Raw genomic sequence first — 27,388 nt, forward strand, 5'->3', positions numbered from 1 at the left:
GCGGGGGCCATGATATTGCCAAGATGAACACTCGAGGACCGGTACGTTTCGAGGACTATTGTACCTCGATGACGTTACATAATCTTATGATTCCATTCTGAAGGTCTAGTTCTCGAGGTTTTATGGTCTTCGGGATGTTTTTCCCTGGGACTCCATTTCTCTCCCCAAAATTCATAAGTCCTCGGGGTAAAGTAATCGAGCACTACCCTTCCAACCAAACTCTTTATTCGAGCCCATAAGAAGTCTTACTTCTAAGAACTCTAATATGATTCAAACACCTCAACCCAGGACTCTTACGTCAACAAGAACTTTATGTCAACAATAGTATCATTGGTCATGCAATTATATTACAAATAATATACTTCTCTCAAGAGGGACTCTATTGAATAAGAACGTCCAACTTATTCAATCCTACTAGGAGTACACTACCTACCGCTATAAATACAGGACCCAGGTCCACTATTCAGGTACGTTCTACATACACAAATTTCAACATATATTCATCTTTGAATCCCTTTTCTGACTTAAGTATCGAAGGGGCGACAAGCACACACGTCATTGCTTTTGTTTCAGGTACTTTGAAGGCTTTGTTTGTGTCCATTATTAGTCATCATCCTCGGGCTCCGCAAGGTATGATTATTGGCAGCATCAGATTTTGCCACCTCAGTCATTGTCAACAGTGTTTGTCAACTAAAATTGTACAAATAATTTAATTCAAATAACAATTCTCAGAGGACGGTTGGAAAGTAGAATTTCAAAGAGAATCTCAAGTAGGTGAGTAATAACAAATTTAGTATTGACCATGTTTATTGTTGAATTTAATATAATGTTTTTATTATGCAGTAATCAATTATTTTTTCGTTGATTTCTTTTAATTCTCACCTTATATATATATATATAACAAACTTAGTATTGACTGTGTTTATTGTTGAATTTAATATAATGTTTTTATTACACAGTAATCAATTATTTTTTCATTAATTTCTTTTAGTTCTCACCTCAATCATACATAGGGATTTGCCGGTCAAACAAGGCCATTGACAGGCGCTGATAGGCCGAGGTGTTGGTGCGCTGATAGGCCGAGGTGTTACCAACACCTCGACCATTGATTATGCATGTGCGAGCCCCATGTACTGGAAGATCGAGGGTCGAGATCACACAACCTCGGCCTGGATTTAAACCCGGGATTAGCAGGTTCTCATATATATATATAATTTTATTTATTTGTTTAAAAATAAACATCACATTTTTTCTTGCAACGCAAGTTCACTCCTAGTTAGACAAAAAGTGGCAAGACATTTCCTGCAATTTCACCTAAATTTTTACTCGGATCCTTTTATTGGTTGGGGCTCGAGACTCCGATTCCGTCTATACAAAACATAAAACGTTCTCTCTCCTCTTCTGGCTCGGAGGACACTGGACTCTCAGTTTTTTTTTTTCCTCTTCCGAGTCACCGATCCATTCAATTTTCTGTGCCCAGTAAGCTCTCTGTGTTTATGCGTGTAAGTATTTACATGAATTTTCTTCATATTAGATTTCGTATATTATTGCAGTAATAAAAAAAATAAAAAATAAAATCATGTACTGGGAGGGTTTTACCACAAAAAAACCTAGGAACCGGATTTTTAGTTTCTCAATTAGCAGGAAAGGTAAAAAGAATCTATTTTTATGCGACAATTACCACCGCGTTAGCGCTGGTGTGCATTTATGTTTACTGTAGGTAAAGAATTAGCTTCAACACTAAATTCTGGATTTTGTTTGTTTTTGGGAGAAAAATAGCGTCCAGTCCTGCTTATGTTGGTATAGTTCGCTTTTTGAATACACTAGAAGGCTCTTCCTTTCGTTGTTCTCCCCTTCAATAACTTTATTTATTTATTTGTTTTTATTTTTTATGATAGGGGAAGCAGCGCTATTGGTTTTAGTCTGGGGGCTTGCTTATAGTTGATTAATACATTTTTTTAAAAAGTGGGTTTCTTTGATTTAGACTTCCTTTTGGTACCTATGGTCCGAGTTTTTGAATTAATTATTAATTTTTCTTTGCAAGTTATTTTATATAGGAAGCTAAAAACATTGTTTTTCTCTCTTATTGGGTTTTATATGTACTTCGGGAGACTTGTACGGTTTATGACACATTTTTGGCTTTTCTGCAGTTAGAGCATTTTGTGATAGAATGAGTTCCCGAAAGAAGACACCTTTTCAGAAGCACAGAGAAGAGGAAGAGGCAAAGAAAAAAGTATTTTTTTAAACTAAGATAAAATAATTTAAATACCTCTTCCCCCTTCACGAAACTGTTTTACATTCCATTCAATCTTTTTATATTATCAGAGGGTGGAGGATGAAACAGCTAGGTTATATCAAGAGTTTTTAGAATCGTTTCAAGCGGATGATACGCCTGGGTCCAAGACCTTTGTCAGAGGTGGAACCATCAATCCAAATGATCGGCTAAAGAATGATTCTGAAGGTCAGTTGCGAATTAATAAAATTTATCCTAGTAATTCCCACAGAAACTTTTGGAAAGAACTTAATATTTATTTTTTGATGCAATGCGGATAAATGAATAATTTCTTCATTTTTATGTGGACACATAATAAAATTATGGGCCTTTTCTATCGTTCGCCGATGGCAGGTGGAAAGTCCAAAGATGAGAATTCTGGTTTAAAGAAGGGGAGTAGGTAACAAATGCTTTTGATCAGCTATTTCATAATGCTTGTATGATTAGGCATTCTGAGTATAATAATCATGTGGTGGTGATCTTCTCAGATACAGCTCTACTGCTTTGGTTTTCACAACACAAAAAGTTAGCAGGCTAAATACTTATCATTGACCTTTCATTTTGATGCATTTGGAGATGATGGTCTTCTCTTGAGATATATGGAGAGACCAATTTTAGTACTACTGCATTTTTTTACTGCACTAGCAACACTTACCTTGAAGTATCCACCATGCAATTTGTGTAGTTTGAATATGGTCCAGTTAAAAGTTCAACTCATAGTCCAAGTTATGTGGCAGCCAAATATAGTGGTAATCATGCACGTGATAAGAAGCCATGCTTACTGTTTTCAAAGCTGTGTAGCAATTGTGAAATGTAACCATACTAGGTTTTCTCATTTTTGACTGGGCTTTTCCAGCGGATGCACGTTAATCTTGTGCTACTGAGATGATTATGAAATTGATTCTAATTGGAATTACAAAGTTTTATATGACAAGTAAAAAATATTCTGTCTAGGCCTAATTCGAAGGTCAATGATAGCTTCTACCTAAACTGTTTCTAGTGTTATTCTAAGATAAATCAAACCACTACAATCAGGGGCTGAATACATAAAAGGAAATATAAAATAACAGGGAATGCAATTCCCTTATTAGGAAATTCATATGGCAGAATTCCAACAGTTCATATGATAATATACTGTTGTAAGTGTTTATATATTGGACCTTGGCTTTGAAATAATCATTTTTATTATGAACCGTAAAAGATTCCATCTTTTCTAAATCAAATCTTTTTGGAGGGATATCTGACAAATGTGCTTTGTTATTTACATGGCATCATTTTACACCAAAAACCATATTGGTTTAGAAGTGTATATATTGAACCTTCCACGTCACGCTGTTTTGATGGAATATCCTCGGAAATTCTGGAAATAATTTAATAACAGCTTTATGAGAAACAAAACTTTCGAGTGAGACTTAGAACTTATGTGTACCTACTGGGGAAGAATGCCTGGGACGTTTTATTGTGCTACAGTGAACATCTTTCCTTAACAAATTTCAAATGATTTCCTATTAGTTCTTGTTTGTTTTTGCTCGACGTTCTTGCCTTTTCTTTGTCTCTTTATAATTGAGATATCCTCTTTTCCTTTTTTTTTTGGAGAATGTTCTTGCCCACATGGATATTATATTATAATTGAGCTTTGTACAGGTATGTGCCATCATTCATTCCACCTCCTATGGCAACAAAGGGTAAAGATTATGAAAAGAAGGTTAGGGAGCACATGAAGCTTTTCCTCGAGGTTGAATGAGATTGTAATTGTCTATTAGTAATTTGCTTTATAATCTGCAGATGGAGGAGAAGTCAAAGGAGAAACTAAAAGGAAAGTCCCGGAACATTGATCATTTTATGGAGGAGTTGAAGCATGAACAAGAAATGAGGGAGAAGCGAAATCAAGAGCGTGAACATTGGCGCGATACTCATCCTGGTGACAATTCTGCTGTAAGTGTTTATGTCGAACTTGTTCGTGTAAATTAAGGGATAATGTTCTGCTGGTTCTCTCTCTCTTTGACAGGATCTGGTCACATTGCTAATTGCTATATGGTAATGCCTATAATAGGCATTGCCATGTGAAACATTCATGCTGCCTTGGGATTTAAGTATATTAGAGCATCTCCAATCATGGTGTAAAATTAGTATCTTCAAAACTACTTTTGCATCTTCTTTACATTCTGGTGGTTCTGAATTCAAATTTTGCTCCAATGGAAAGATGTGAATCCATCTTTTTTACATTTTCTACTGAAAAATGCAATTTGCATTTCCTTTGCATCTCTTAATTGGAGAGGTTTTCGACCACTTTGGCTATCTAAATCACAATTTAGATCTATTTTACAGCATGATTGGAGATAGTCTTATGTCTTTGTACGTAAAAGAGGAATATAATTTCTTGTGGATCTAGATGAGTTTGTTGGAGCTGTTTGAGTGTTCCCTATTGCTCATCTTCAGTTTACTGTCAGTGATTATGCCTAACTATGTTCATCTTTACTCAGCCATCCAGCCGGTTTGATGAGCTGCCTGATGATTTTGATTTGACTGGTAAACCTGGATCATTTGACGAAGGAGATCCACAAACGACAAATCTTTATGTCGGAAACTTGTCACCTCAGGTTAGATTCTTTTGTACTCCTTGCATTGCACCTTAATATTTTGGGAACAAGTGAGGTTAGATTCTTTTGTACTCCATGCATTGCACCTTAATATTTCGGGTTCCTCGCTTGTTCATTCTTCTGTAACTGGCTACTCTGTGGCTCAAGGGATGCTTTATTAACCTTTAACTGTTATTTATTTTCTTCTGTTAGGTTGATGAGAATTTCCTTTTGCGGACTTTTGGGAGATTTGGACCTATTGCCAGTGTCAAAATAATGTGGCCGAGAACAGAAGAGGAAAAGAGGAGGCAGAGGAATTGTGGGTTTGTAGCTTTCATGAACAGGGCTGATGCTCAGGCTGCAAGGGATGAAATGCAAGGTTGGTTTTTGAGACTTGATTTAAATTTTTTTTTATTTTTTTGGGACTTTCTTCTTTCATTTGTTTTCCTTTCTGGCTGCTTATTAACTTGTCGTAATTGTTTAATTATTGTGCCATTTGAAGAGTTACTTTAGGAACTGATGAATGTTAGCTATTATGATGCTTCCAGTTTTATTTTAATTAAAAACAATTAGTGAATTTTGTAAGATTCTCCATATTTCCCTGCTCCTCATATCTCTTTACTTAATGACGCATTCAAAATTGTCTGGCATCTAACTCACACAGAATTGGATGCCTGATGAAAAATTATATAAAAAGGTATCATGAAAAGATATTGCTCCACTGGCTAGGCAATGAATGAAAATGGCTTCACTGGTGAAGAAGTAGCACCTGCTATGTACAACTCACCTTCAACTCGAAATAAATCTGAAGATTTTGAGATCTGTAACCTGTAAAGAACACCCATTAATATATGTTGTCTATAACTGTGATGCTCAGACCCTTTTTTGGCCGGCGACATTACACGGGTACGGGTATGAAATACGGGGCGGACATGGCAAATTTCAACTGGACACGGCAAGGGATGGAAACTGTTGGACTTCCGCCGTCACCATTGTTGCAGTCTCTCACGTGGTTGCTGGTTTAGGGTAGGAGGGGTTGTTGGACTTGGGCCTGTTTTTGTTTTAATTTCTAGGCCTATTGGGCCTTTTTTTTTCTTGTTATCCATGGGGAATTGTAGTTGGGTCTTTTTTTATTTTAATTTTTGGGCCTTTTGCTTTTTTTTTTTGGTTTAAATCCATTGTGGTTGAAGTATATTTATAGCCTTACACTTTTATTAGTTGAGTTTATTTATCTCTTTTTTTGAATTTTATAGTTTATTGGTTGAGTTACATGAGGTTTATTATTTTTTAAATATGTTGTCTTTTCCCCCATTTTTTTTTTTTTTTGTTTGGATCTAGGTAAGATCATTTTAACTAAAAAATAAAATAAAATTATCATGGTAAATGTTTTACAAAATTTAAAAAAAAATTAAAAGTGATTTTTCTTTGGCCAAAATGATTGACAAATAATTACAAAATTAATATAAATAAATGTTTTTGAACAATTTAATATCATTTTCTGAAATTAATATTTTTTTCAAAACTTGAAAAAATAGAAGTAATCAAATAATAGTTGACATGTTTATCTTTTAACAATGTGCAACTAATTATTGTTTAACTTTTTACATGTGATAATTTTTTTTGGGGGGGAATTGAAATTTCAAAGATGTACCTATGTACGCATGTCCGAAAGTTGGTCTCTTTTTAGCCATGTACCCATATCCTACATTTAAAAAAATTAAAAAATCCGACATTTAGATGTGTACCCTTACCGTCCGAGCAACATAGTTCTACAACTTAAGATGACTACGTGGCAGCATGTTGTGGAATATTGCTTGATTTAATATTTTAGTAGATAAATTAACAACCGTTGGAGCAAGGAAGTGAAACAGACTGAAGCTTTATTTTTGTGATTCAGGGGTGGTGGTTTATGAATATGAATTGAAGATGGGGTGGGGTAAATCTGTCTCTCTTCCATCCCAAGCTCTTCCTGCTCCACCTCCTGGACATATGGCCATCAGGAGTAAGGAGGTCAGTGATTCTCCATCTTCCAAAATATGATAAGTTGAGGTTTTCTTTTTGTATCTCATCGGGATTTTTTCTCCTTGCTAGTTGAGGATGGTTTCCCAATTGAGAAACACTTGATTGTCACAATGCCCTTCTCTTAGTTTATATCATATTATTTTTCTCTCTAGCTGATGATATAAATATTGATAATATTTCTGGTGTTGACAGGGTGCCACTGTCATCTTGTCTGGTTTGTCTGGTCCTCCAGTGACATCAGTTCCGAGCCAAAATTCTGAGCTGGTGAGATATTTTTATTGGTTATGTAGTTCTATTTTTATTTTTTTAATCTTTCTCGTATTCAAACTTGCAGATAAGTTAAGGCCCTAAAAACAAAAAAAAAAAAAAGAAAAAGAAAAAGAAAAAGAAAAGCATGCTAAGGCATTCATATGGAGTCCTACTAATAAAGAAAATGGGCTCATCTCAAAATTAATTTATTTTAGACCATTACATTCACGGGAATATGAGAGGCATTGCTCTCTAATTTGTCTAATTTATTTCTTCATACTGTAGCTATGCTACCTGCTATATAATGATTTTGGAATTCCTAATGCTGCAACAAATTATTATTATTTGCAAAAATGCAAGCAATCGGCATCCTCGCCATAGAGAGTTTTGTAAGGATGTTGATACTTGATGTGTTCAACCAACACGTACCTTTTACTTTGCGAGAATTCTATTTAAGGGATTGGAATAGTAAATTTCAGTTCTGTAATATGAAATGTCCAAGTAAATTAAACAGAACACTTGTGCTTTTTTAAAATTCAAGAAATCTGGAAAGTTTGACTTCCTGTATCCCTGATTGAATGCCTTTGTTTACTGCTTCAGACTTGCCGAATTATACACTTTAGTAAAACTTTTGTTTGTTTGACATTAATATCACATCGTGTTATAATATCAAAGAGATCAGAGATGTATATGTTCCATTTTTTCTTTAACTTATTGTGCCACGTCAAATGAAAATACAATTTTTGAACTCTCATCTTTCCATTGAATTTTGTGATGAGCTGGCTTATGTTCTTAAGCTGTTATTTTATGTAGATATATGACTGATTCTAGATAATTTCATGATCACAACAGTCGTATCAATTTGTGCAAAGTTACAGCTCTTTTCATAACTTTTCCACGCTGATGTTTGAGCATTAAAATTTTCACTAGAATGATGGCAACTGATCCTGACACATGTTTTTCTCTGCTGCTTGCATGCATCTGATTCTCAGGGTCCTAGAGCCCATAAGATCTAAAAGTTCATGGGGTGAAAAGATAGTGGAGGAGATAAAAAGCAATCCACATTTAATTTATACCTTTTCACATGTCTCTCATTGAATTCACCTTTTCAGGACTAAAATGTAATTTCTTGTTTGCTTGTTCTACTTGGACATGTAGGTTCTCACTCCAAATGTACCTGATATTAATGTTGTTGCACCAGATGACAATCATCTGCAACATGTTATTGATACAATGGCTCTCTATGTTCTTGATGGTGGCTGTGCATTCGAGCAAGCTATAATGGAGTGCGGCCGTGGAAATCCTCTTTTTAGTTTTTTGTTCGATCTTAGTTCCAAGGAGCATACTTACTATGTTTGGAGGCTATACTCATTTGCTCAGGTATATCTATTAAACTCCCGAAGAAGTGTGCTCTGAAACCTTCATGATACAAAAGCAATTTCATTCTAATTCATTCTGGCCCTCATGTTTGGCAATTTAATTTTATAGCTTACAACCCAAATATAAATAAATGAGGGTTTTTGTGGCTTAGGTTGCTTAAATAAATTTATAGGGATGTCCTCAATTAGGATTTTATTCGATTTTTAAAAGATTATACATTTTAATGAATTTCATGAATTTGAATAGATTTTTACAGAATCCTTAAGAATCTCATTAAAAAGGGTAAAATTTTGAAAGAGTGTGTTACGTGTAATTTTATGCTTGAAACCATCAAAATTTTTTGAATCCCTTTACTAATGAAATCCTTATAAATCTGCAAGTTATTTGGGATACCAAGATTTTAATGGATTTTAATAGAATTCATTGAAATCTCTAATGGGACACCTGAATTTACAAGGACTTAAAAAACCCACTAAATTCCATGTTGAGGCATGTCTGTTCCAGTTTAATAAAGTTCAAGTTTCGGTGTTTATATAAATATACATAAAAATTGATTTTAATTTCAAGTTAAATTCAAATATAATCCTGAATAAGCAGGAAGAGAGTGGCATATGTTCAAGTTTCATAGTTTTTATTTAAAAAGTTATATTTTAATAAAAGTTAAATTCAAACATAATCCTCGGTAAGCAGGTAGCATATGCTAATATCAAAATCCATGGTTTGTGCAACTGCAGGGGGATACACTTCAGCGATGGCGAACAGAGCCATTTATCATGATAACCAGTAGTGGGAGGTTAACACCCTTAAATAAATTTGATATTTTCTCATTCATTACAAAGTATATTTCCATATTTGGGTAGCCTGACAAATGAGTTTTTCACTTGTTCTGATATAAGAAACTGTTAAATGGGACAATTAGGCATGGGATGAATATTTGGTCACCTTTTCATTCTAATTTGAAGGAATTACAGAAGCAAATACTTCCATCCTAGATGAGAAATACTTTGTGACAGAGTAGTTATTGTGGATAGTATATATATCCTCTCTATTAATTTCTTTGATAGTTCTCCCTTGTTGTATGTAAAGATGGACACTGCCACCTCTACCAACATTGAAAGCAAATACTTCCATCCTAGATGAGAAATACTTCGTGACAGAGTAGTTATTGTGGATAGTATATATATCCTCTCTATTAATTTCTTTGATAGTTCTCCCTTGTTGTATGTAAAGATGGATACCGCCACCTCTACCAACATTGAAAGGACCAGAATATGAAAAGGAGTCTGAGAACACTTATGCAGCTGGGAAAACAAAGGTACTTTTTCCAGGTTTTATGCTTTTCACTGGAGTTTGGTGCTGTAATTTGAGGCCTATTTGGTAGTGATTATGAGAATTGAATTTTTGACCGTTAGAGAGAAAAGTGGGACCCACATGTGAGTAAAGAAGTAAAAAATGACGGTTGAAATAATGAAAAAACGTTCAAAAAATTGATTTTTTTGGGTGAAAAATTGCTACCAAACGGGGGCTTAATTTGAATGATTACTTGTTTTGCATAATTTGGTTTGTTCACTATGAGAATTGCATCCCATGCTTTTTACAGCGAATAGAAGTGGAACGAACATTGACTGATGCCCAAAGAGATGAATTTGAGGACATGCTACGTGCGATGACTTTAGAAAGAAGCCAGATTAAAGAAGCTATGGGTTTTTCCTTGGATAATGCTGATGCAGCTGGAGAGGTAATTGTTTATGCTGATTTTACTGTAATAGGTTCTTTGTCTCGTTCAATAAGATCTCGAGCCAAGTAATGGCTTTTAATCTGTCAACTTCATCTGAATTTAAGATTTGCTCTGCAATAATCCCGGGCAATGAGGCTAAAATAGTTATTTATGTATTCATGTTCAAGACTATCCATTTGACGCCTTAGATTTTGAATATAAGTCAGATGCTGATATTAAATACATTGACCTTCATTATTGGTACTCTATTTCTGCTATCTGAGAAAAGGTGGAGAGAATGCGAATCAGAGTTGGTTTGTTAAATAGTTTAAAGAGATTTAAATGGTACCATATCTTACGTATTTTCAATCTTCACTTGAGCTGTAGGTGGTTGAAGTGCTAACTGAGTCCCTGACGCTTAAAGAGACTCCCATCCCGACAAAAGTTGCACGACTCATGCTTGTTTCAGACATTTTACATAATAGTAGTGCTCCTGTAAAGAATGCATCTGCATATCGCACCAAATTTGAAGGAACTCTACCAGACATTATGGAAAGCTTTAATGACTTGTATCGTGGTATAACAGGACGAATAACAGCTGAGGCCCTTAAGGTAAGTCACGTGTCTTAGCAAATTTTTGCCTATTGGCATGCAGTTGCCGTATTGCCTATTTTCCCTTCTTCAGAATATAATGTTTCCTTGTCCAATATTTTGTAGGAACGTGTTCTGAAAGTTCTTCAAGTGTGGGCTGACTGGTTTCTGTTTTCGGATGCGTATGTGAATGGGTTGCGAGCTACCTTTCTCCGTTCGGGTAACTCGGGTGTGATTCCTTTTCATTCTATATGTGGTGATGCCCCTGAGCTAGACAGTAAGGTTAGTTCCGATGGCACGGTTGATGGGGTCAAGACTAACCAAGATGCTGCATTGGCAATTGGGAAAGGAGCTGCCATGCAGGAGCTGTTGAACTTGCCTCTTACTGAGCTAGAGAGACGATGCAGACACAATGGAGTATCGCTTATTGGTGGAAGAGAAATGATGGTTGCGAGGTTACTTTATCTGGAAGAGGCAGAAAAGCAAAGGGGTTTAGATGACGAACTGAAGTCTGCACAAAACCAATCCAATAGAGGCAGATATCCGAGTGGCCGAACTGAAACAAAATTTGAAATGGATCCAGAGGGTATGTCAAGAAGGAAAAGTAATTTGGACGACGATATGAAGTCAAAAAGAACAGAATCCTTATCCGTGTTGAATCCCCTTTCACAGCCTGAACTTAACTCCTTTATGAGTTCAGCAAATAATGGATCTTTGCTGCCAACCTCTAAGTGGGCCAGGGAGGATGTTGAAATTGATGAGGAACAAGAAAGAAAAGCAAAGGATCTGGGGTTAACTTATTCGTCTTCTGGGAGTGAACGAGCAGGTGAAAGTCTTAGTATAACTGAGGAAGTGGAGTCCGCAGCTGTTGCAAGCAATTCATCACATCTTGATGGTGGAATGAATGAAGAACAGAGGTATTATGGTTGTCTGTTTTCTCTTATACGCTTTCAATAGATTCAATTTGTTTTTCTTGAGTACTATATAAAAGATGCAGTGTTAACTGTACATCTAATTGCTAATGATGTTTCTGACTGATCTTTGTGATTTTTTGGGATCTAACAGGCGGTTGTATCTTTAGATCCTTTTGAAAGATGAATCTGCCAAATATAGCTAATAGACTATTAAAAAGATTTTCACATTCTATAATTTTTTGAACTCCCCTTTATGCATCTCCAACAATTATTCCGATAATTAAATATCCCAATTGTCCGATCATCAAATATCCCAATTGACCTATCATCAAATATGCGAGCATACATTTCACACGTTTGTTTAATTGCAATATCAGTAAGGTGCTTGACTGTGTCTATGTACTCAGGCAAAAATTGAGGCGTCTAGAGGTTGATTTGATGGAATATCGTGAGGCTCTCGAGGAGGAAGGAATAAAGAGTCCTCAGGAAATTGAAAGAAAAGTGGCTACACGCCGTAGTAGGCTACAATCTGAATTCAGTATATTGGACACCAACACAGATTCCAGTAGAAGTAAGTGAAAAGCTTCTAATATGATTGTATATGATAAACACATAATGAGCTAGCTCTAATAGAATTTTGAACACGTGACATAGATTTCTATGCTTACTGTGTTTGCACTGCAACAGCATGAATTAGTTCATCTGCAAAACGTCTTTTTCTAACTATTGTTACAACCATTTCAATTTTTTGTTTGAGAGAATCTAATATTATTTCCATTAGAGCTAGAAAATGCAAGAAAAATAAATATTGTGCGACAAGTTTTCCGATTTGAATAAAAAGAATTACTGATGTGGATTTTTATAACATCTGAGTTATTTTGGGGGAATAATCGATTTTTTATGGTGTAGAATTTGGATACACAGCATTTTAGCAGTCTTGGACGGTAACTTAATGTTATAGTTAAACCTTTAATATTAAATTGTGCAAGTTGTTTACAGGTTGAACTTTAAACTAACAATTGACAGATTGTATACTTGCTCGAGACCGTCAGATGACTTATTTTCCCATTTAAATTGGTTTCATGGTAATCTTCTATTGTTGAAGTCCTGATTTCTAAATTGATCAAACAGTCTGCAGTAGTTAACTTTGTTAACCCTCGCACATTTCTCATTTATATCGAGATTTTTTTCCCCCACATAAATCATTGAAAATTACCATGGTGAACTGCAGAGATGCCATCTTTAGACAGGAGGGACAGAAGAGGTGATTCTCATGAACCTTCAAAGAAGCGTAGGCGTAACCAAAGCAGAAGTGAAAGCCCTCAACGGAAATTCTCCACCAGAGATCGGGACCGGGATGGTGGTCAACAGAAAAGTGGAAGCAGGGAACGGGATGATCATGTAAGAGACAGGGAGAGGAGAAGGGTGAAATAAGTTGCTATTATGCATTTCTATCAAGTGAGACCACGGAAGTATTAGTTTTCAAGCAATATACATGAGAGTGATATGAAGGATCCTGCTTGATTAATATACTGTAAGCTGTAGCCAAATGCACGTCATTTCAAGATTGAATGATTCGCTCCAATTATGTTGGGCAGCTTTGGCACTATGGATTTTATTTCTTACAACTTACATAATTTGGCACATTTTCGCGATCTTTTGTTTGCTTTCGTTCTTAGTTCTGTGTGTAATATTCTTTGACAACTCTCAAGTCGCATTTGTCACTTGAACAAGAAGAAACTGCTGTTGATTTATGTTGATGCAGCACAAGCATAAAAAATGGAGAATAACATCTTAATAACAGTAGCTGACTTCGTTCTATACACGCTCCTCAACCTCTTTGTGAAAGACTGGTGGACATTGTAACTTTCACCTTAATCAACCTCTAAATTGGAATTGGATCCATCGTCGGAAGATTCTGAACCTTCAAGTGTTTTTGCAGGAGTCCCACGCTTAGGCCACTCAACGTTCCCAACAGGAATTATTGGAGAGTCGTCAGTATAAAGATTTTTTGTGCCAACAAATTCATCCGATGTCATCTCTTCTCGTCGATGAATCTCTTACACGAACTTCATAAGCATCCAATCTTGGTATTCAAAGCATTGTCAGGTGCATGATGTTGAGTTTGATATCATCTGATGCAACACAAACGTCAAGAAGGAATAGTACCTTAATCTAAATTCGTTGACTCGAAGAATACCATAGGGATTGCATTTTGGAACAGATCCGAATTGTCATAAAAATATATCAAAAACAACCAAGAACGACTAGTCTTACAAGAATTTAAATAGAAACAAATTGAGGAAACCCGTAAACTATACGATACAACTTTTTCCCAATGACAAATATTAATTAAAGAGTATCAAAAGGACAATAAAAACAAATAGTAAAATAATTAAAAGGCAATTTCAGGCTGCCCCATATGTATTTCTGATTACGCATACCAACCAATGTTACCAATCAGCTTCAACTAGGATAAAAAAAGAAACAGAGATATCAAATGGCAGGTTAAACCTCAAGCCATTTCAGTTTCTTTACAGAGATTAGCTTGCCAGTGTATTTGCTTTCTCACAATATATTAAACAATCATGTAAATATGCAATCTGTAAGTGTAAATATAAATTTTAAATACCTAAACAACATAATTTCCTTCCATATATTGTGAGCAAAAGAATTTTATTAAGATCAAGAAATCTATAATCATACAAAAGAATACATGCAAGTACAAAGGGAAGCATCCCATATCACCATTCACCTCTAACAACCCGTAGTGCTGAATCCTTTCTGAATATTCTCACGTGTTGAAATGATATAGGAGTATCGTTTTGCATTCATCGTTTTGATGATGTAGTGTAATGCTATCTACTATCCACATTGTTAACGAGGGAAACAAGCTCAATATTCTCAGGTGCCAAAGTTTCAGTAACCTCTTTTGAATCCAATACTTCACTGGGAAGAACAGATGAATTAGGATCAGTTCTTGGCACCAAAAATAGTATACATAGCGGGCTAATCCTCAATATGTTCCTTATCAAAATGGCTATCCACAAGTTATCGAACTGTGTCCTTGTAACCTTCAAAATGTGAAGCAACAAGCCTCCAAACCATGATGATGTAAGAACTCCCGCGTTATCAATTGACATGAGCAAAGCAAAAAAGGTTCCTTCAATGCCTGGGGGGCAGAGTTTTGAACTTAGAACAAGAAGTGGCATCCATTTGAGTCGCCCGATCATGGAAGAAACACTTGCATCAATTACCACAAAGAAAAAGTCCGGTATCCCAAGTTTTAAGTTTACACGTAGAACAAGTAGCAAATCGAGCATTCCCGAGAGACATAATAGTATCTGAGTCCAGAGGAGTAAATCACGAAATGGGTAGTCCTTCAATCCATATTGATATAGTATAGCTCCCAAAAGAGAGCCTACGGAGCCAATCGCCATTATATAACCAATGATTTCCTGTGTTAATCATATGAACAGTGAACACAGAGTTATCTGGTTGAGCTCCACAAGTAATTACTCGACACTAGCATTTGATTTAGAATTTTTTCCATACTGATAATCATATATGATACCCATGATATCAATTTGAATGTCTACATTTTTCCAATAGAGTATAAGATACCAAAATTTTGTATCTTGATGGAGATATACATTATGTTATTGAAAGATGTTAGTTTCTAGTACGTTCTAATCAAACATTTTATGGTCAGAGTACTGTAGTATGGTTGGATTCATACAAGTTCAATTAGGATATGGATTCTACTTGTGGACTCGAGCCTCCTCAACATTCAATGTCATCTTAGAATATTTATCATTCGTAATAACTTAAGTTGTATTGATACGTAGATATTAAAGGGCATATCAGTTTTCGGTCATATTACATGAAGAATGTTTCAGTAAGTAAATGCCACGTCTTCTTTGGGTAATGCATTTTTACATGATTGAATATTCAAGAAGTTCTACAAAAATCTCTATTGATTTCCATAATTTTTTGTACAGGATCTAGAGAGATATGTTGTCAATATTCCCAAATATGAAAAGTTTGATATAACAGTGAACATGGGTATCTTAAACTTGGTCTCAAGTCACCTTTTTATAGCACATAACACCATTTAATCCAATTTCAGGCTCAAGGACTTCCTCTTTGGTTTGCTCTTAGCGGGTACAAATCACTAATTTTTGGTTCACAACAAATTCATTAAAAAAGCTAGACTTACTCAATGTAATTTTTTCCCTGCCGATACTGGCAGACAGATATTTCCTGTTGAAAAATCTTTTGGCTTAGTCCTAAATTAGTGTAGTGAGAACTCGAAATTGACATACCTGAGAAAATGATGGACCTGCCTTTGAATCTGTAACCCAGTAGAACATCCCTTCAGAGATACTTAAACTCATCGAGAAGGACAAGTACATGTATAAACATGGTCTCCACACATCCGAGCATTTCAAGGTCTTCCACATAGCTTTGCCAGCATCTAGAAAGTTCTGGTTTATCTGATATCAAGAATTCAAGATTATAATCTTATCCTTTCTAAAAGCTTGAGCAACCTCGTTTGAAGGTTCAAGCTGTTAGAGAGGGATGTGTGTATTTATTTAAATTTAGTCTTCAACACGTCCCCTAACTTAGGGGGCGTGATTACTTTTAGTCAAACACATGCAGAATTTTAAAATATGGGTAGCGACAAGACCAAAACCCAAATGTTTTTCCTCCAGTTTGATGCTATGCTGAATTGCCTCATCTAAAAGCATATGTATGTATTATAAATTTAGTCTTCAACGATTCCACAAGAATGCAATAGAAGTGCGTCAGTACCTGCTGATATGCAAAGCTGGATGACCGATTTTCCTTGAGCAAAACACCAACTAACATCACAAGTCCAGCTGGTATTACCAACAAGCCAAACACCCCCTTGCATTCAGAGGAAATTCGTAAAAGGCAAATCAGATTTGCATATAATGCCTAATCATAGTGACAATATTTTATCAAAAAATACAAAGAATCAAACCTGTGGACCAATTAAGTGAACAAAGATACCACTTAAAGAGAATCCCACAAGTGACCCAATTGAAGCACTTAGAGCACATAAGCTTTGCATGTCAACTGCAAGAGATGGATGGATACTACTGTTCTGTGCCACACATGCATCAACAGTCACATCTGCAATGGCAACACTCGCGCTTGCTGCCGTCAATGACACTAGTGCAAGTATTATATGCAGCTTCTCATGCAATGATAAGAAGAGCATGGAGATTACCCCGAGACAACCTGAATTTATTGCCACAAAAAATAATATATCAGCAGAAAAAGGAAGGAAAAGGGAAAACAAGTATTTTTTTTTCTTCCTACAATTTTTTCCTTTCATGGATATGTTCTTATGAGTCAGCAATAGTGGTAACCAATGCTTTCCTCTTGGATAGAAGAATAAGAAAAATCAGTGATGGTTAAGAATTTGGTTATTGATAAATCCTAAACCATAAAGATCCTGAGCAGCTAGTTTGCTTGGGTTTCTGCACGTATAAACATGTTCAGAACTCCTCAACATTGTATTCTTAGTTAAAATAAGATGCTCGGTAAACTGAATTAACTGTCCCACGAATGGGAACTGCTGATAGTTTTCCTTAATTCTATTTAGCATGAACACTTTCTAGTGTCTATCATACCACCCTAGTTTATTACCCTGTACTCTTTCTTATACGGTTTGCATAAAATTTTGACCGTTCTGTTTTGCTGCTGTCCAGAAAGCTAACATAAAATTTATAACCAGGAAAGATATTACCTATAAAAACTGTAAGTAAGTTTAAGGCGATTTCTGAATATTACGGATTACCAACTTGTGGTTTTGATAAATACATAAAGGATCACCATTGCTTTTCTAGTGCTTAGATACTGTTATCTGTATTAGATGTTAAGAAAGCAGGAAAGAAAAATCTTAAGCCGATTCAGAGTTCACCTTTATTGATTCCATAAGTAATAAATTTTAGTTTTCATATAAAATTCTGACTTTTTAGTTCTCTGTTTTATTTATGTTATGTTTACCTTACAACACTTTTTAACAATTCTAAGATTATTGAAAATTTACTTACTGGAGCCCTAGATGCTCGTTACCTGCCAGTCAAAGACACGATCAAATGTATATAAATTTTGATCATATACTTCCTGTCAACATAATTCCCTACCTTCATACTTCTTAATGCGGATCCACCCTTACATTAGCTTAAACACGCATATAATAAAATGAATGATCACATCAGCAAAACATAGCCTTTTTTCGAATCTGAAGAAAGAGTTTCTCCATGTAAACTTGAACTTAAGGAAACATTACTGGTTTGTTTAGTAAGGTGGATTGCCGGATAATGAACCGGATTACGAAAGAAAAAAGAAGCTAAAATCTTATATATTAAACTATCGAGAATAGTGCACAGAACATGCACTAATAGTAGAAGGATTCTTCAAACAAACAGGAGTACAAGATTAATCACCAAGAAGTCCAAAGTATAATATAAAAAAAAAGAAAAAAGAAGGCAATAAAATGCAGGGACACCAATCCGGGAATCACAATAAGCAACAAGGAACAAACAAAGCAGCCATATGAAATCTGCAATAATACGCTAAAATAACTATTAACATTTTACCAGCGAAAAGGAAATAAGGTCTTCGACGATACCCCAAAATGGGAACAACATCTGTGAGAAGACCCCATAACGGTTTCACTATCCAAGGAATTGAAGTGATTCCTGAGTAAACCTGAGCCTCAGAAGGCTGCACTTTCTGCACATCCTTCATGTAATACTGTGTGCCCACCCGCGAAAGAGCCCCACCAAGTCCTTGGCTAATTCCATAAGTAATCACCACCCCAAAGACAAAACTCCAGTGCAATTCCAAAGCAAGCATTTTGAACCAATGAACTGGTTTGCAAACAGCATTGTAGATCCCATTCTTGGGCTGATAATTTTCTTGATCTTGCTGTTTGTGAATAGGAATAGTCTCTTCCTCACCCATTTCTCATAAAACAAAATCTTTCGGATTCCTACTACAAAACTGATAAGAATCCAGATCTAAACCCTATGGTTTTTACAGATTTCAGAAAAATATCTTAGAAAGTCATGGTATCTTGTTTCATCTTGAAACCCTATGAAAAGTCGAACTAAGTAAAATTTCTAACCTAGGTCTTGTTTTCTTGTTCGAAATAACAAGAGAACATGTCTGAAGGATTATTAACCAAACCCATGTTTTTGATCTGATAAGTCTTTTTCTAGGCTAAAGATTTGACCAGAAGAACACAAGCTATTCTCACAACTTGGTAGACATTGCCTTAAATCCAACTGTTTAATCAAGATTTCTCTCTCAACATGAGAAAAATAATGACAAATAACTAGGGGAAGATTAAATGCAGCAGTAGAAGGGATTTTAATACAGACCAAAAGAAGTTTATTAATCTGTTTACATCAAACAGGCATAATTTATCAGTTATCACCTAATACAACAAAAGAGTGCGGCGAGGGTGAAGCAAATTACAATATTTTACTGCTTATTTTAAAGAGAGTTTGACCCGTATTTCAAGAATTGAGGAACTGCAATGTCACCACGTTACTGCCAAGATAGCAGAGGATTAAACAATATGGATAAAGGACAGAAAGAATCAAGAATCAGATTATAATGAACTTATATTGTATTTAATTCTAATTAGTTAATGGAGATGAAGATAAACGAGGCATCTCCCTGATATTGTTTGTCCTATTCAATGTTGTTTTGATATTTGTTTAATATCTATACGGCAATACATTTAACATAAGAACACCTCCAATACATTTCATGCATGGCAATTTAGGAGATAATTATGGTATTTTTGAATTTTTTGAAAAACTTATTTTTAATCACATATTATCCTGTAAAATAGTTTTAAATGTAAATTGAAACTTCTTCCCATTTTTGATCACACATTCTTAAAAAATCGATACTTTAAAACACATTTTTGCTAAAAAAAGGGGGCTCAAACATGAGCTTAAATCAAGAGAGTTACGACCTATGTAATAGTGATTTTTTTTAACTGTGTGGTTAAAAAATAAAGAAATTTTTTAATTTACGGGTAAATTTATTTTATTGAAAAAATGTATGGTTGAAATGAGTTTAAAAAAAAAAGTGTTTAGATAATGCTATGTAACATTAATATCTAATGCATAGAGGGTTTAGTTCAAATTTCATCTTCATTGTATTCTGTATATAATTCAAGTTTATTCATGTATATTTAATAGAAGAAAGAAAAATAATAAATTATATTGACTCAATTCGTTTAAAAGAACGTCTACGTCTGGACTTACCATAGTTGGAATCATCGATATTTACATCAAATCGTCATATTTAGTCTAGCACATTTTTTTCTAGATTAAAATAACATGTAGCCTTTGTTGTGTCACCTTATGAAATCCTATTATCCACAATTATTCATAAATATACATATTATAGTGCATCCTTCAGTCATATCCACATTATGCGGTGGATTCACAATTATTATATAGCTAAATTTAATTTCCACAACCTAAATTTCAAAAATAGCACAAAACCTCTAAACTTATATTGAAAAATCCTTAAGAACCTCGAAAAATCCTAAAAATCATCGAAAAATACCTAAAAATTATTGAAATTTCTGGTGTGTCCCTTAAAAAAATTCCTTCCTCAAACTTTCCGTCCCATGCTTTGGAAACAATACATAACCATCGAAAGGTTGGATGATCTGAATTGATATATGTTTATGGGTTACATGACCATGCTCTAATACCATTTGTAAGGTCTCGACTCGTAAAATAATAGAATTATAAAGTAGAAATATATCAATTACTTCCGGAGGGAAATAACACGATTCTAAAAATGGCGGGGTGGCTAGTGAGTCCCAGGCCTTAGTGAGATTTGAATTTTTTTTGAAATAAAAGTTAAATTAAAAATTATAATGAGAGATACAGTAAATAATAAATAGAATATGATGGTGAAAAATTAACATATAAATTTTGCCAACTCAAGTATTTATTGACTTATCCTCTATTCTCTATTCAATATCGTCCCGGTTACAATCCACACTTCACAACCTAGGTAGTTTTCTCGTCACTATATACAAATATGAAAGATATTTTTAGGGCTTATAGCTTGTTTATGATATGTGACGCCCTTTTGAAATCACAAAAAATGCACCTTTATGATATATGGAATTTTAATACACACACATTTAAAAAATAAGTTAATAACAGAGTAGATTGTGGTATGAAATGAGTGCAAGAATATTGAATATTAGAAATGTTTCATAGGTTCACTCGGGATGGCTTCCATGTATTGAGTCGTAGAAGGGAGCAAACCTTTGTCAAATCAATTTCATTTGTGCTTTTAATTCGACTAGGAAAAACTTGCTAATTTTGTACAAAATTTAATGTCATTATACCTAGGGGTGGGCGCGGGTCGGTTCGGTTTGGTTCTCTTTAGAACCGAACCGAACCAAACTTTTCGGGTATCTAGTAAATGGAACCGTCGGGTCCAAATATAATTATGGAACCGTTCGGGTTCGGTTCCATTCGGTTCGGTTCGGATCGGTTCGGTTCCGTTCGGTTCTGTACTATAATTAAATTTTTTAACATTTATAACAACGTTATATAAATACGACTAATGATACATTCAATAGTTTTGGAATGTCAGAGATTAGTAAACTATCTTGTTCAAATGATCGCTACGATCAAAGCTTCAGTCGGGGAAAGTCACGGCTTCGATCGGAGGTCAGAGTGTCGGCCGACGATTGTATAGGTTTTGGAATATTAGATAGGCTGCGAGAGTAGAGACAACGTTATGCACTTTATTGTAGGTGCTTAGGGTTATTTAGTGGATTTGATTTGTTTGGCTAAGAAATGAAACAATAAAATGGGTAATTGGGCCAAAAATTAAAAAATTAGAAATGAAACAAATTATTGGGCCAAAAATTTGGATTTAGAAATCATTAATTTGTTAATTTGTTTAGAAAAAATTAAAATTAAAATAATTTGATTTACTCAATATAAAAAAAAAATTAGAAAGATTCGGTTCTTATTCGGTTTTTCGGTTCTTGGTCTAGAACCGAAAATCGAACCGTACCCGTCGGTTCTCAATTCAGATACCCATTCGGGTATTTAATTTGACAAGAACCGTCGGGTTCGGATCGGTTCGGTTCGGGTTCGGTTCGGTCGGTTCGGTTCGGGAGATTTGCCCAGCCCTAATTATACCATCACATTGTTTCAAAATTTATTTACGTAGTTAACATAAGTTCCTACAGAAACTGAGTTATGACTATGCTATTTCTCAGTCTCATCCTTTGAGTGTCCCATCTCTGCAATACAAAGCATACACATGTAAACAATAATTTTCTTTGAATATGATGGCAATGAATGATGAGAAATAATGTTCAAACATATATTGCGCACACATCTCTATCATATGTACTGCATGAGCTCTAATATAAATTCGGCCGAGGAGGGCGTTATCACTATTTTCTGTGGGTCCATTATAGTCCACTCAAGATCTCACGTTGTATCCATCATCCTAATCAAAAAAAATTCATGGCACATATTTCAAAAATTTAGGCTTGACCTGAACATATATGGAGACCGTCGTGCAAGATCCCAACCCTATGGTCATCTTTAGACCTCTTGGCACTTCTCACGTACACAATGCCGGACCTACAATAGCTAATCATCATCTATCTTTAATGATCATTGGAGTCTCAACCAGAGATGTGCATCCGAATATCAAAGGCACAATACAACTATAATAAGATTCACACCCATAATCAATATGAACGACAATGTAATATATGCATGTCGTGTGAGCAAATTTAATGCTCAATATCATTATGACGATGTACAAATAACCCACAGTGGCGATCATCAATATTTACCTTGGATGATTGTATCTAGGCTAATTTTTTTCTGATTGAGCCACTAGCCTATTCGAGGCCCCGTATGATTTTCAAATGAAAACGGTGCCCTATTTATAGGTGAGCCTAGGGGCACAAATGTTAATATAGAATTTCATGAAAATATTATATGACATTTTTGCGCCACTTGGCATAATCGTATCGGTCCTAATTATAACATTTTAATTTTCAAAATAACACCATACTCCTGAACTTTTTACAAATCCTCAAGATCCCCCCAAAAAGTCCTAAGAATCACCGAGAAATACCTAAAAATTTGGGATGTAATCATGAATCAACCGAGAATTGCTGGATCACCTAACAAATCTCATTGCATGACTAAAAAAGGCCAAATAAGGAATATATGTTGAACTTGTATAAAATGATTCACCCTTTATTTAAAAGTGAGAACTAGGTGTATTGCCTACATTAAAGAAAAACTACTCCTACCCCGATTTTGGGGAAAAATAATATTTATTAGTTTAATTATTATTTTAGTATATTTACCTTGAATAATTTACTTTGGAACCAGATTTAAATATCATCCTTCATTGTTATCTGGGGTGGAGCTATTCACTGTCTGCTAGCACTGGACTCTAATTTTTATCCTTTTTTTTTTGTTTTTTGTTTTTAAGCATTGGGTTTTTCATTTATTTATAGTCCAGCTCATACACTAATTTATCCCAACTCCAAGTGCACGTGACATTTTTTGACTCTTTCCCTTCGGCAAGAAATTAAAAATTTTCTTTTAATCTACCATCGTTTTGAAATATTTTTAAAGTTCATTTCTTTTCTAAAACCCACATTTTCTTGGGCTCTCAAATCTGCAGCAAAAACTTTCTTGATCATGTGATTTTTCTGTTTAATATTAGTGATTATGATTATGTGATGTAAGGATTTTTAATCCATCGATGGGTTTATATGTGTGAATAATTGTGTGTTAAATTAAAGACTATCAAATTCGGTTAAACCTAATTAAAGTGATCTAATAAGACTTCAATTTTGAGCTTAATGTATTCAATTAAAGTATATGTTTACATATGTGTAGAGATCGGATCCAAATCCTAATTTTATAATGGGCCGAATTAGGTCAAAGGGCGTCGCTATATATATATGGTTATGGTCCCCAAATTACACGTACCTATTATTTATTCTCTTCTGCATCCCATCACAGAGAAAAAAAAAGCAGGTTGCGTGTAGATTTGGAAGACTATACCGTAGGATTCAATTATTACAAATAACCATGTCTGATTCAGGTACGCTTTCGCTATAGTTCTTCAATTTCTTGATGATTTAACATAAAAGATCTGATGATTTAAAGCAATAAATAATCCTACAAGTGGTATCAGAGCCTTTTCATGTTGAATCATTAATAATCGAATAATTTATTTGGTTCTCGCAATATTTTTTTGAAGTTTTCAGATTTAACAATTTTAGATCTTTATTTTGTTGAATTTGAAAACTTTTGCGGTATATTTTTCGTGATTATTTTTCATATTTGGATTAAAGACTTTGGAATTCAGATTCTAAATTTTCTTGAGGAATTACAGATTTTTTGGATTTAAAATTACAGATTTTGGGTTTTAAAAAAAAAAATTTAATTTGGGGATGCTGCTGCATACAGCTGCGCGAGCTGCTGGGCAGCAACTTCACGTTGTTGCAGTCGGTGTTGCCTATGGGCTGGCGCCATTGCGGCAGGCGCCGCCAAGAAGGAGAAGAGAAGAATTTTTTTTTTCTTTTTTTTTTTGGGTTTTCAATTTTTGGTTGATTTGAGGACGGGGCCCTCAAGTGTAAATTAGATAATTTGAGGTCCCTGCTTGCAATTAGGGTTAGGGTTATAAAATTAAGGTTTCAGTCCTTAACATTTAAGTTATATTTAGATTTGGGCCTTTAAGTTTTGGATTTAATAATTCAGTTCCTAAAGTTTAAAAATTAATTAATTCGGGCCATTAAAGTTCTAAATTTTATAATTAAAGCCCTCAAACTTTAATTATTAATTCAAAATGGTCTCCAAAGTTTATAATTAATTCAAATTGACCCCTAAAGTTTCAAATTTTAAAATTTGATCCCTAAAGTTTTGAATTGATCAATTTTTGGCCCCTAAAGTTTTAAATTTGTTCTAATTGATCCTCTAAAGTTTTGAATTAATTAATTTTGGTCCCTAAAGTTTCAAGTTTATTAATTTCAACCCCTAAAGTTTGGAATTAATTAATTTATCCCCCTTAAACTTTTGAATTATTAATCCTAAAGCTCCTAAAGTTTAAAACTAAACAAAATATGCAAAATTGATGATTCTCTTTCTCAAATTTTGGTAGTAAGGACTATTTTAAGAGATATAAAATTAGAAAGTTAGTTAATTGAAGCAACATGTTGCCAAAGCAACCTCTCTTGTGGAAATTAATTAACTTAGAATATTAAAAAGTATTTGTGCATTTGTTATTCATGGGAATATTGATCGGTCCAAATGAAGGTCAATATTTAGCCGAATACACATGCACCTATGTTGATAAACGTGTGACGATTATTTGGTTTAATGTGTGATCAATAAATCGGTCCAAAGAAATGTTTATTGATTGATACATTGTTTTATCGTCAATGTTTGATCACTACGCCAAGAATACCGCTTACAAGTCAATATCTCTGTCCAAAGACTAGATATTGATGTTGTGCTAGGTATCTTATAATGGGCCCTACCACTATTTGAGATTATTATTATTTGCATATTAAAGATATTCATGTGAGCTATTCATAATAATCGTTCTCTAAGGTTCTACTGCTAATATCTCTGATAGCATCAATTCAATTCCAATGCTAAATGGCACAAACTTCAGGGCATGGCAAGAGAACGTGATGATTGTTCTCGGAGTCATGGACTTGGACTTAGACCTTGCTTTACGGGTTGATCAATCTGCTGTACTTACTGATAAGAGTACCTCTGATGATAAGAGGGAGATGGAAAAGTGGGAACGATCGAACCGCAAAAGCTTAATGGTCATGAAGCATGCTATTCCAAAAGCATTCTGGGGCACTATGTCCGATAAGGTGATTACGGCTAAGAGTTTCCATGAGGATCTTGAGAAGATATTTGTCAAGAATGAAAAGGCTAAAACAAGTACACTTTTGGCGAACCTTGTCTCAATGAGGTATAAAGGGAAAGGAAACATTCGGGAGTACATTATGGAAACGTGGCGAACCTTGTCTCAATGAGGTATAAAGGGAAAGGAAACATTCGGGAGTACATTATGGAAACGTCTCACATTGCTTCAAAACTAAAGGCACTCAAGTTGGATTTATCTGAAGATTTGTTGGTGCACTTGGTTCTGATATCCCTTCCGGCACATTTCAGTCAATTCAAGGTGAGCTAAAACTGTCAAAAGGACTCATGGTCTCTTAATGAGCTCATTTCACATTGTGTTCAGGAAGATGAAAGATTGAAGCATGAGAAGATAGATAGTGCTCATTTGGCCACCACCTCTAAGGATAAAATGAACAAGAAAAGGAAGATTAATAAGGAAGCTGCGGGTACAACACCGCAAAAGAAACAGCATAAGGAACCGACTGAAAGTGGTTGTTTCTTCTGTGGAGCTGTAGGTCATAAGAAGAAGAATGACACCAATTACCACGCATGGCATGTAAAGAAAGGTATTTTTCTTCATTTGGTTTGTTCTGAGGTTAATTTAACTTTGGTACCTAAACATACATGGTGGATAGATTCTGGTGTAACAACTCACATCAGTATCTCTATGCAGAGTTGCCTGAGTTGCCAAAAATCAAGTGATGATAAAAGATACATCTATGCTGGTGACGGTAAGAAGGTGGAAGTAGAGGCAATAGGAAACTTTAGATTATTGTTAAAGACTGGATTTTATTTGGATCTTGTTGAGACATTTATTGTACCGTCTTTTAGACGGAATTTGATTTTTATTTCTGTTTTGGACAAATTTGGTTATATTTGTTCATTTGGAAATAGAAAATTTAGTTTATTTCATGATTCAAAATTGATTGGTTCCGGTTCTTTATCAGGCTACGATAATATTTATTCAATTGATACAGTTGCTTCTTTTAATGAATCTCTGCATGTAAGTACTCGAGGTGTAAAGTAAAAATTAAACGACGAGACTTATGCCTCGTTGTGGTACAAGAGATTAGGTCACATCTCCAAAAAGGATAATTGAGTGACTTGTGTCTGACGAGATTTTCGACCATCTCGACTTCATAGATTATGATTTCTGTGTCAACTGTATAAAGGGAAAACAAACCAATAAAAGGAGATTTCAAGTCAATAGGATTTCAGACGTCTTAGAACTTATACATACGGATATTTGTGGACCATTCCCTACGAGTTCTTGGAATGGTCAACAATATTTTATAATGTTCATAGACGACTTTTCTAGATATTACTACATATATCTCATTCATAAAAAATCACAGTCATTGGATATGTTCAAAAACTATAAAGCCGAAGTTGAGAACCAACTCGGCAAAAGGATTAAAAACGTCAGATCTGATCGTGTGGGTGAATACTATGGCAGATATGACTGTTCAGGTGAACAACGTCCAGGACCATTTGCTAAATTCCTAGAGGAATACGATATCGTCCCACAGTACACTATGCCGGGTTCGTCTACTATGAATAGTGTTGTTGAGAGACGAAACAGAACGCTTAAGGACATGGTGAGAAGTATGATTAGTCATTCTACCTTACCAGAATCTCTCTGGGGTGAAGCATTAAAGACC

General features: G+C 34.8%; 2 protein-coding genes across 7 annotated transcripts; one reads left to right on the plus strand and one right to left on the minus strand.

Moving 5' to 3' along the window:
• Positions 1-1,283: 1,283 nt before the first annotated feature.
• On the plus strand, positions 1,284-13,478 carry LOC111404149 (protein RRC1-like). Of its 5 annotated transcripts, XR_002704661.1 has the most exons (19): positions 1,566-1,649; positions 2,151-2,233; positions 2,326-2,461; positions 2,627-2,672; positions 3,917-3,977; positions 4,058-4,207; positions 4,756-4,872; positions 5,065-5,230; positions 6,749-6,861; positions 7,066-7,137; positions 8,281-8,502; positions 9,237-9,295; positions 9,733-9,817; positions 10,103-10,240; positions 10,607-10,831; positions 10,937-11,727; positions 12,132-12,295; positions 12,724-12,809; positions 12,956-13,081. XR_002704661.1 is itself a non-coding variant. In XM_023032908.1 (18 exons), exons 2-18 carry the CDS (start codon positions 2,171-2,173, stop codon positions 13,156-13,158), a joined length of 2,811 nt encoding a protein of 936 aa, XP_022888676.1. In that variant the 5' UTR covers positions 1,284-1,502; positions 2,151-2,170. The 5 variants fall into 5 exon arrangements, 4 of the variants coding, with proteins under 4 accessions (XP_022888676.1, XP_022888677.1, XP_022888675.1 ...); XM_023032908.1 differs by lacking the exons at positions 1,566-1,649; positions 12,724-12,809 and adding an exon at positions 1,284-1,502 and having other exon boundaries at positions 12,956-13,158; XM_023032909.1 differs by lacking the exons at positions 1,566-1,649; positions 12,724-12,809 and adding an exon at positions 1,284-1,479 and having other exon boundaries at positions 12,956-13,158.
• An 852-nt stretch (positions 13,479-14,330) lies between these two features.
• On the minus strand, positions 14,331-19,373 carry LOC111404151 (probable folate-biopterin transporter 2). 2 transcript variants are annotated; one of them, XM_023032911.1, is made up of 5 exons: positions 18,360-19,373; positions 16,733-16,992; positions 16,540-16,635; positions 16,050-16,220; positions 14,331-15,182 (listed from the first exon to the last, which is right to left on the minus strand). In XM_023032911.1, the coding sequence occupies exons 1-5, from the start codon at positions 18,724-18,726 to the stop codon at positions 14,583-14,585; spliced, it is 1,494 nt and encodes a 497-aa protein (XP_022888679.1). In that variant the 5' UTR covers positions 18,727-19,373; the 3' UTR covers positions 14,331-14,582. The 2 variants fall into 2 exon arrangements, with proteins under 2 accessions (XP_022888679.1, XP_022888680.1); XM_023032912.1 differs by having other exon boundaries at positions 14,486-15,182; positions 18,392-18,654.
• Between the last annotated feature and the right edge of the window lie 8,015 nt (positions 19,374-27,388).

This window comes from Olea europaea, chromosome 11 (assembly GCF_002742605.1).
Source record: "Olea europaea var. sylvestris chromosome 11, O_europaea_v1, whole genome shotgun sequence".
Lineage (NCBI taxonomy): Eukaryota > Viridiplantae > Streptophyta > Magnoliopsida > Lamiales > Oleaceae > Olea > Olea europaea.

What these genes read in the sequence shown, in the direction of transcription:
- LOC111404149 (XM_023032907.1), top strand. Translation starts at nt 1,580, where the DNA reads ATGTACTGGGAGGGTTTTACCACAAAAAAACCTAGGAACCGGATTTTT. An exon ending in ATGATAACCAGTAGTGGGAG is followed by an intron (nt 9,296 to 9,732) that starts GTTAACACCCTT and finishes TTGTATGTAAAG; the next exon opens with ATGGATACCGCCACCTCTAC. An exon ending in ATGCAGCTGGGAAAACAAAG is followed by an intron (nt 9,818 to 10,102) that starts GTACTTTTTCCA and finishes TGCTTTTTACAG; the next exon opens with CGAATAGAAGTGGAACGAAC.
- LOC111404151 (XM_023032911.1), bottom strand. Translation starts at nt 18,726, where the DNA reads ATGGGTGAGGAAGAGACTATTCCTATTCACAAACAGCAAGATCAAGAA. An exon ending in ACCTTATTTCCTTTTCGCTG is followed by an intron (nt 16,993 to 18,359) that starts GTAAAATGTTAA and finishes CAATAAATTCAG; the next exon opens with GTTGTCTCGGGGTAATCTCC. An exon ending in CAGGTCCATCATTTTCTCAG is followed by an intron (nt 15,183 to 16,049) that starts GTATGTCAATTT and finishes TGATTAACACAG; the next exon opens with GAAATCATTGGTTATATAAT.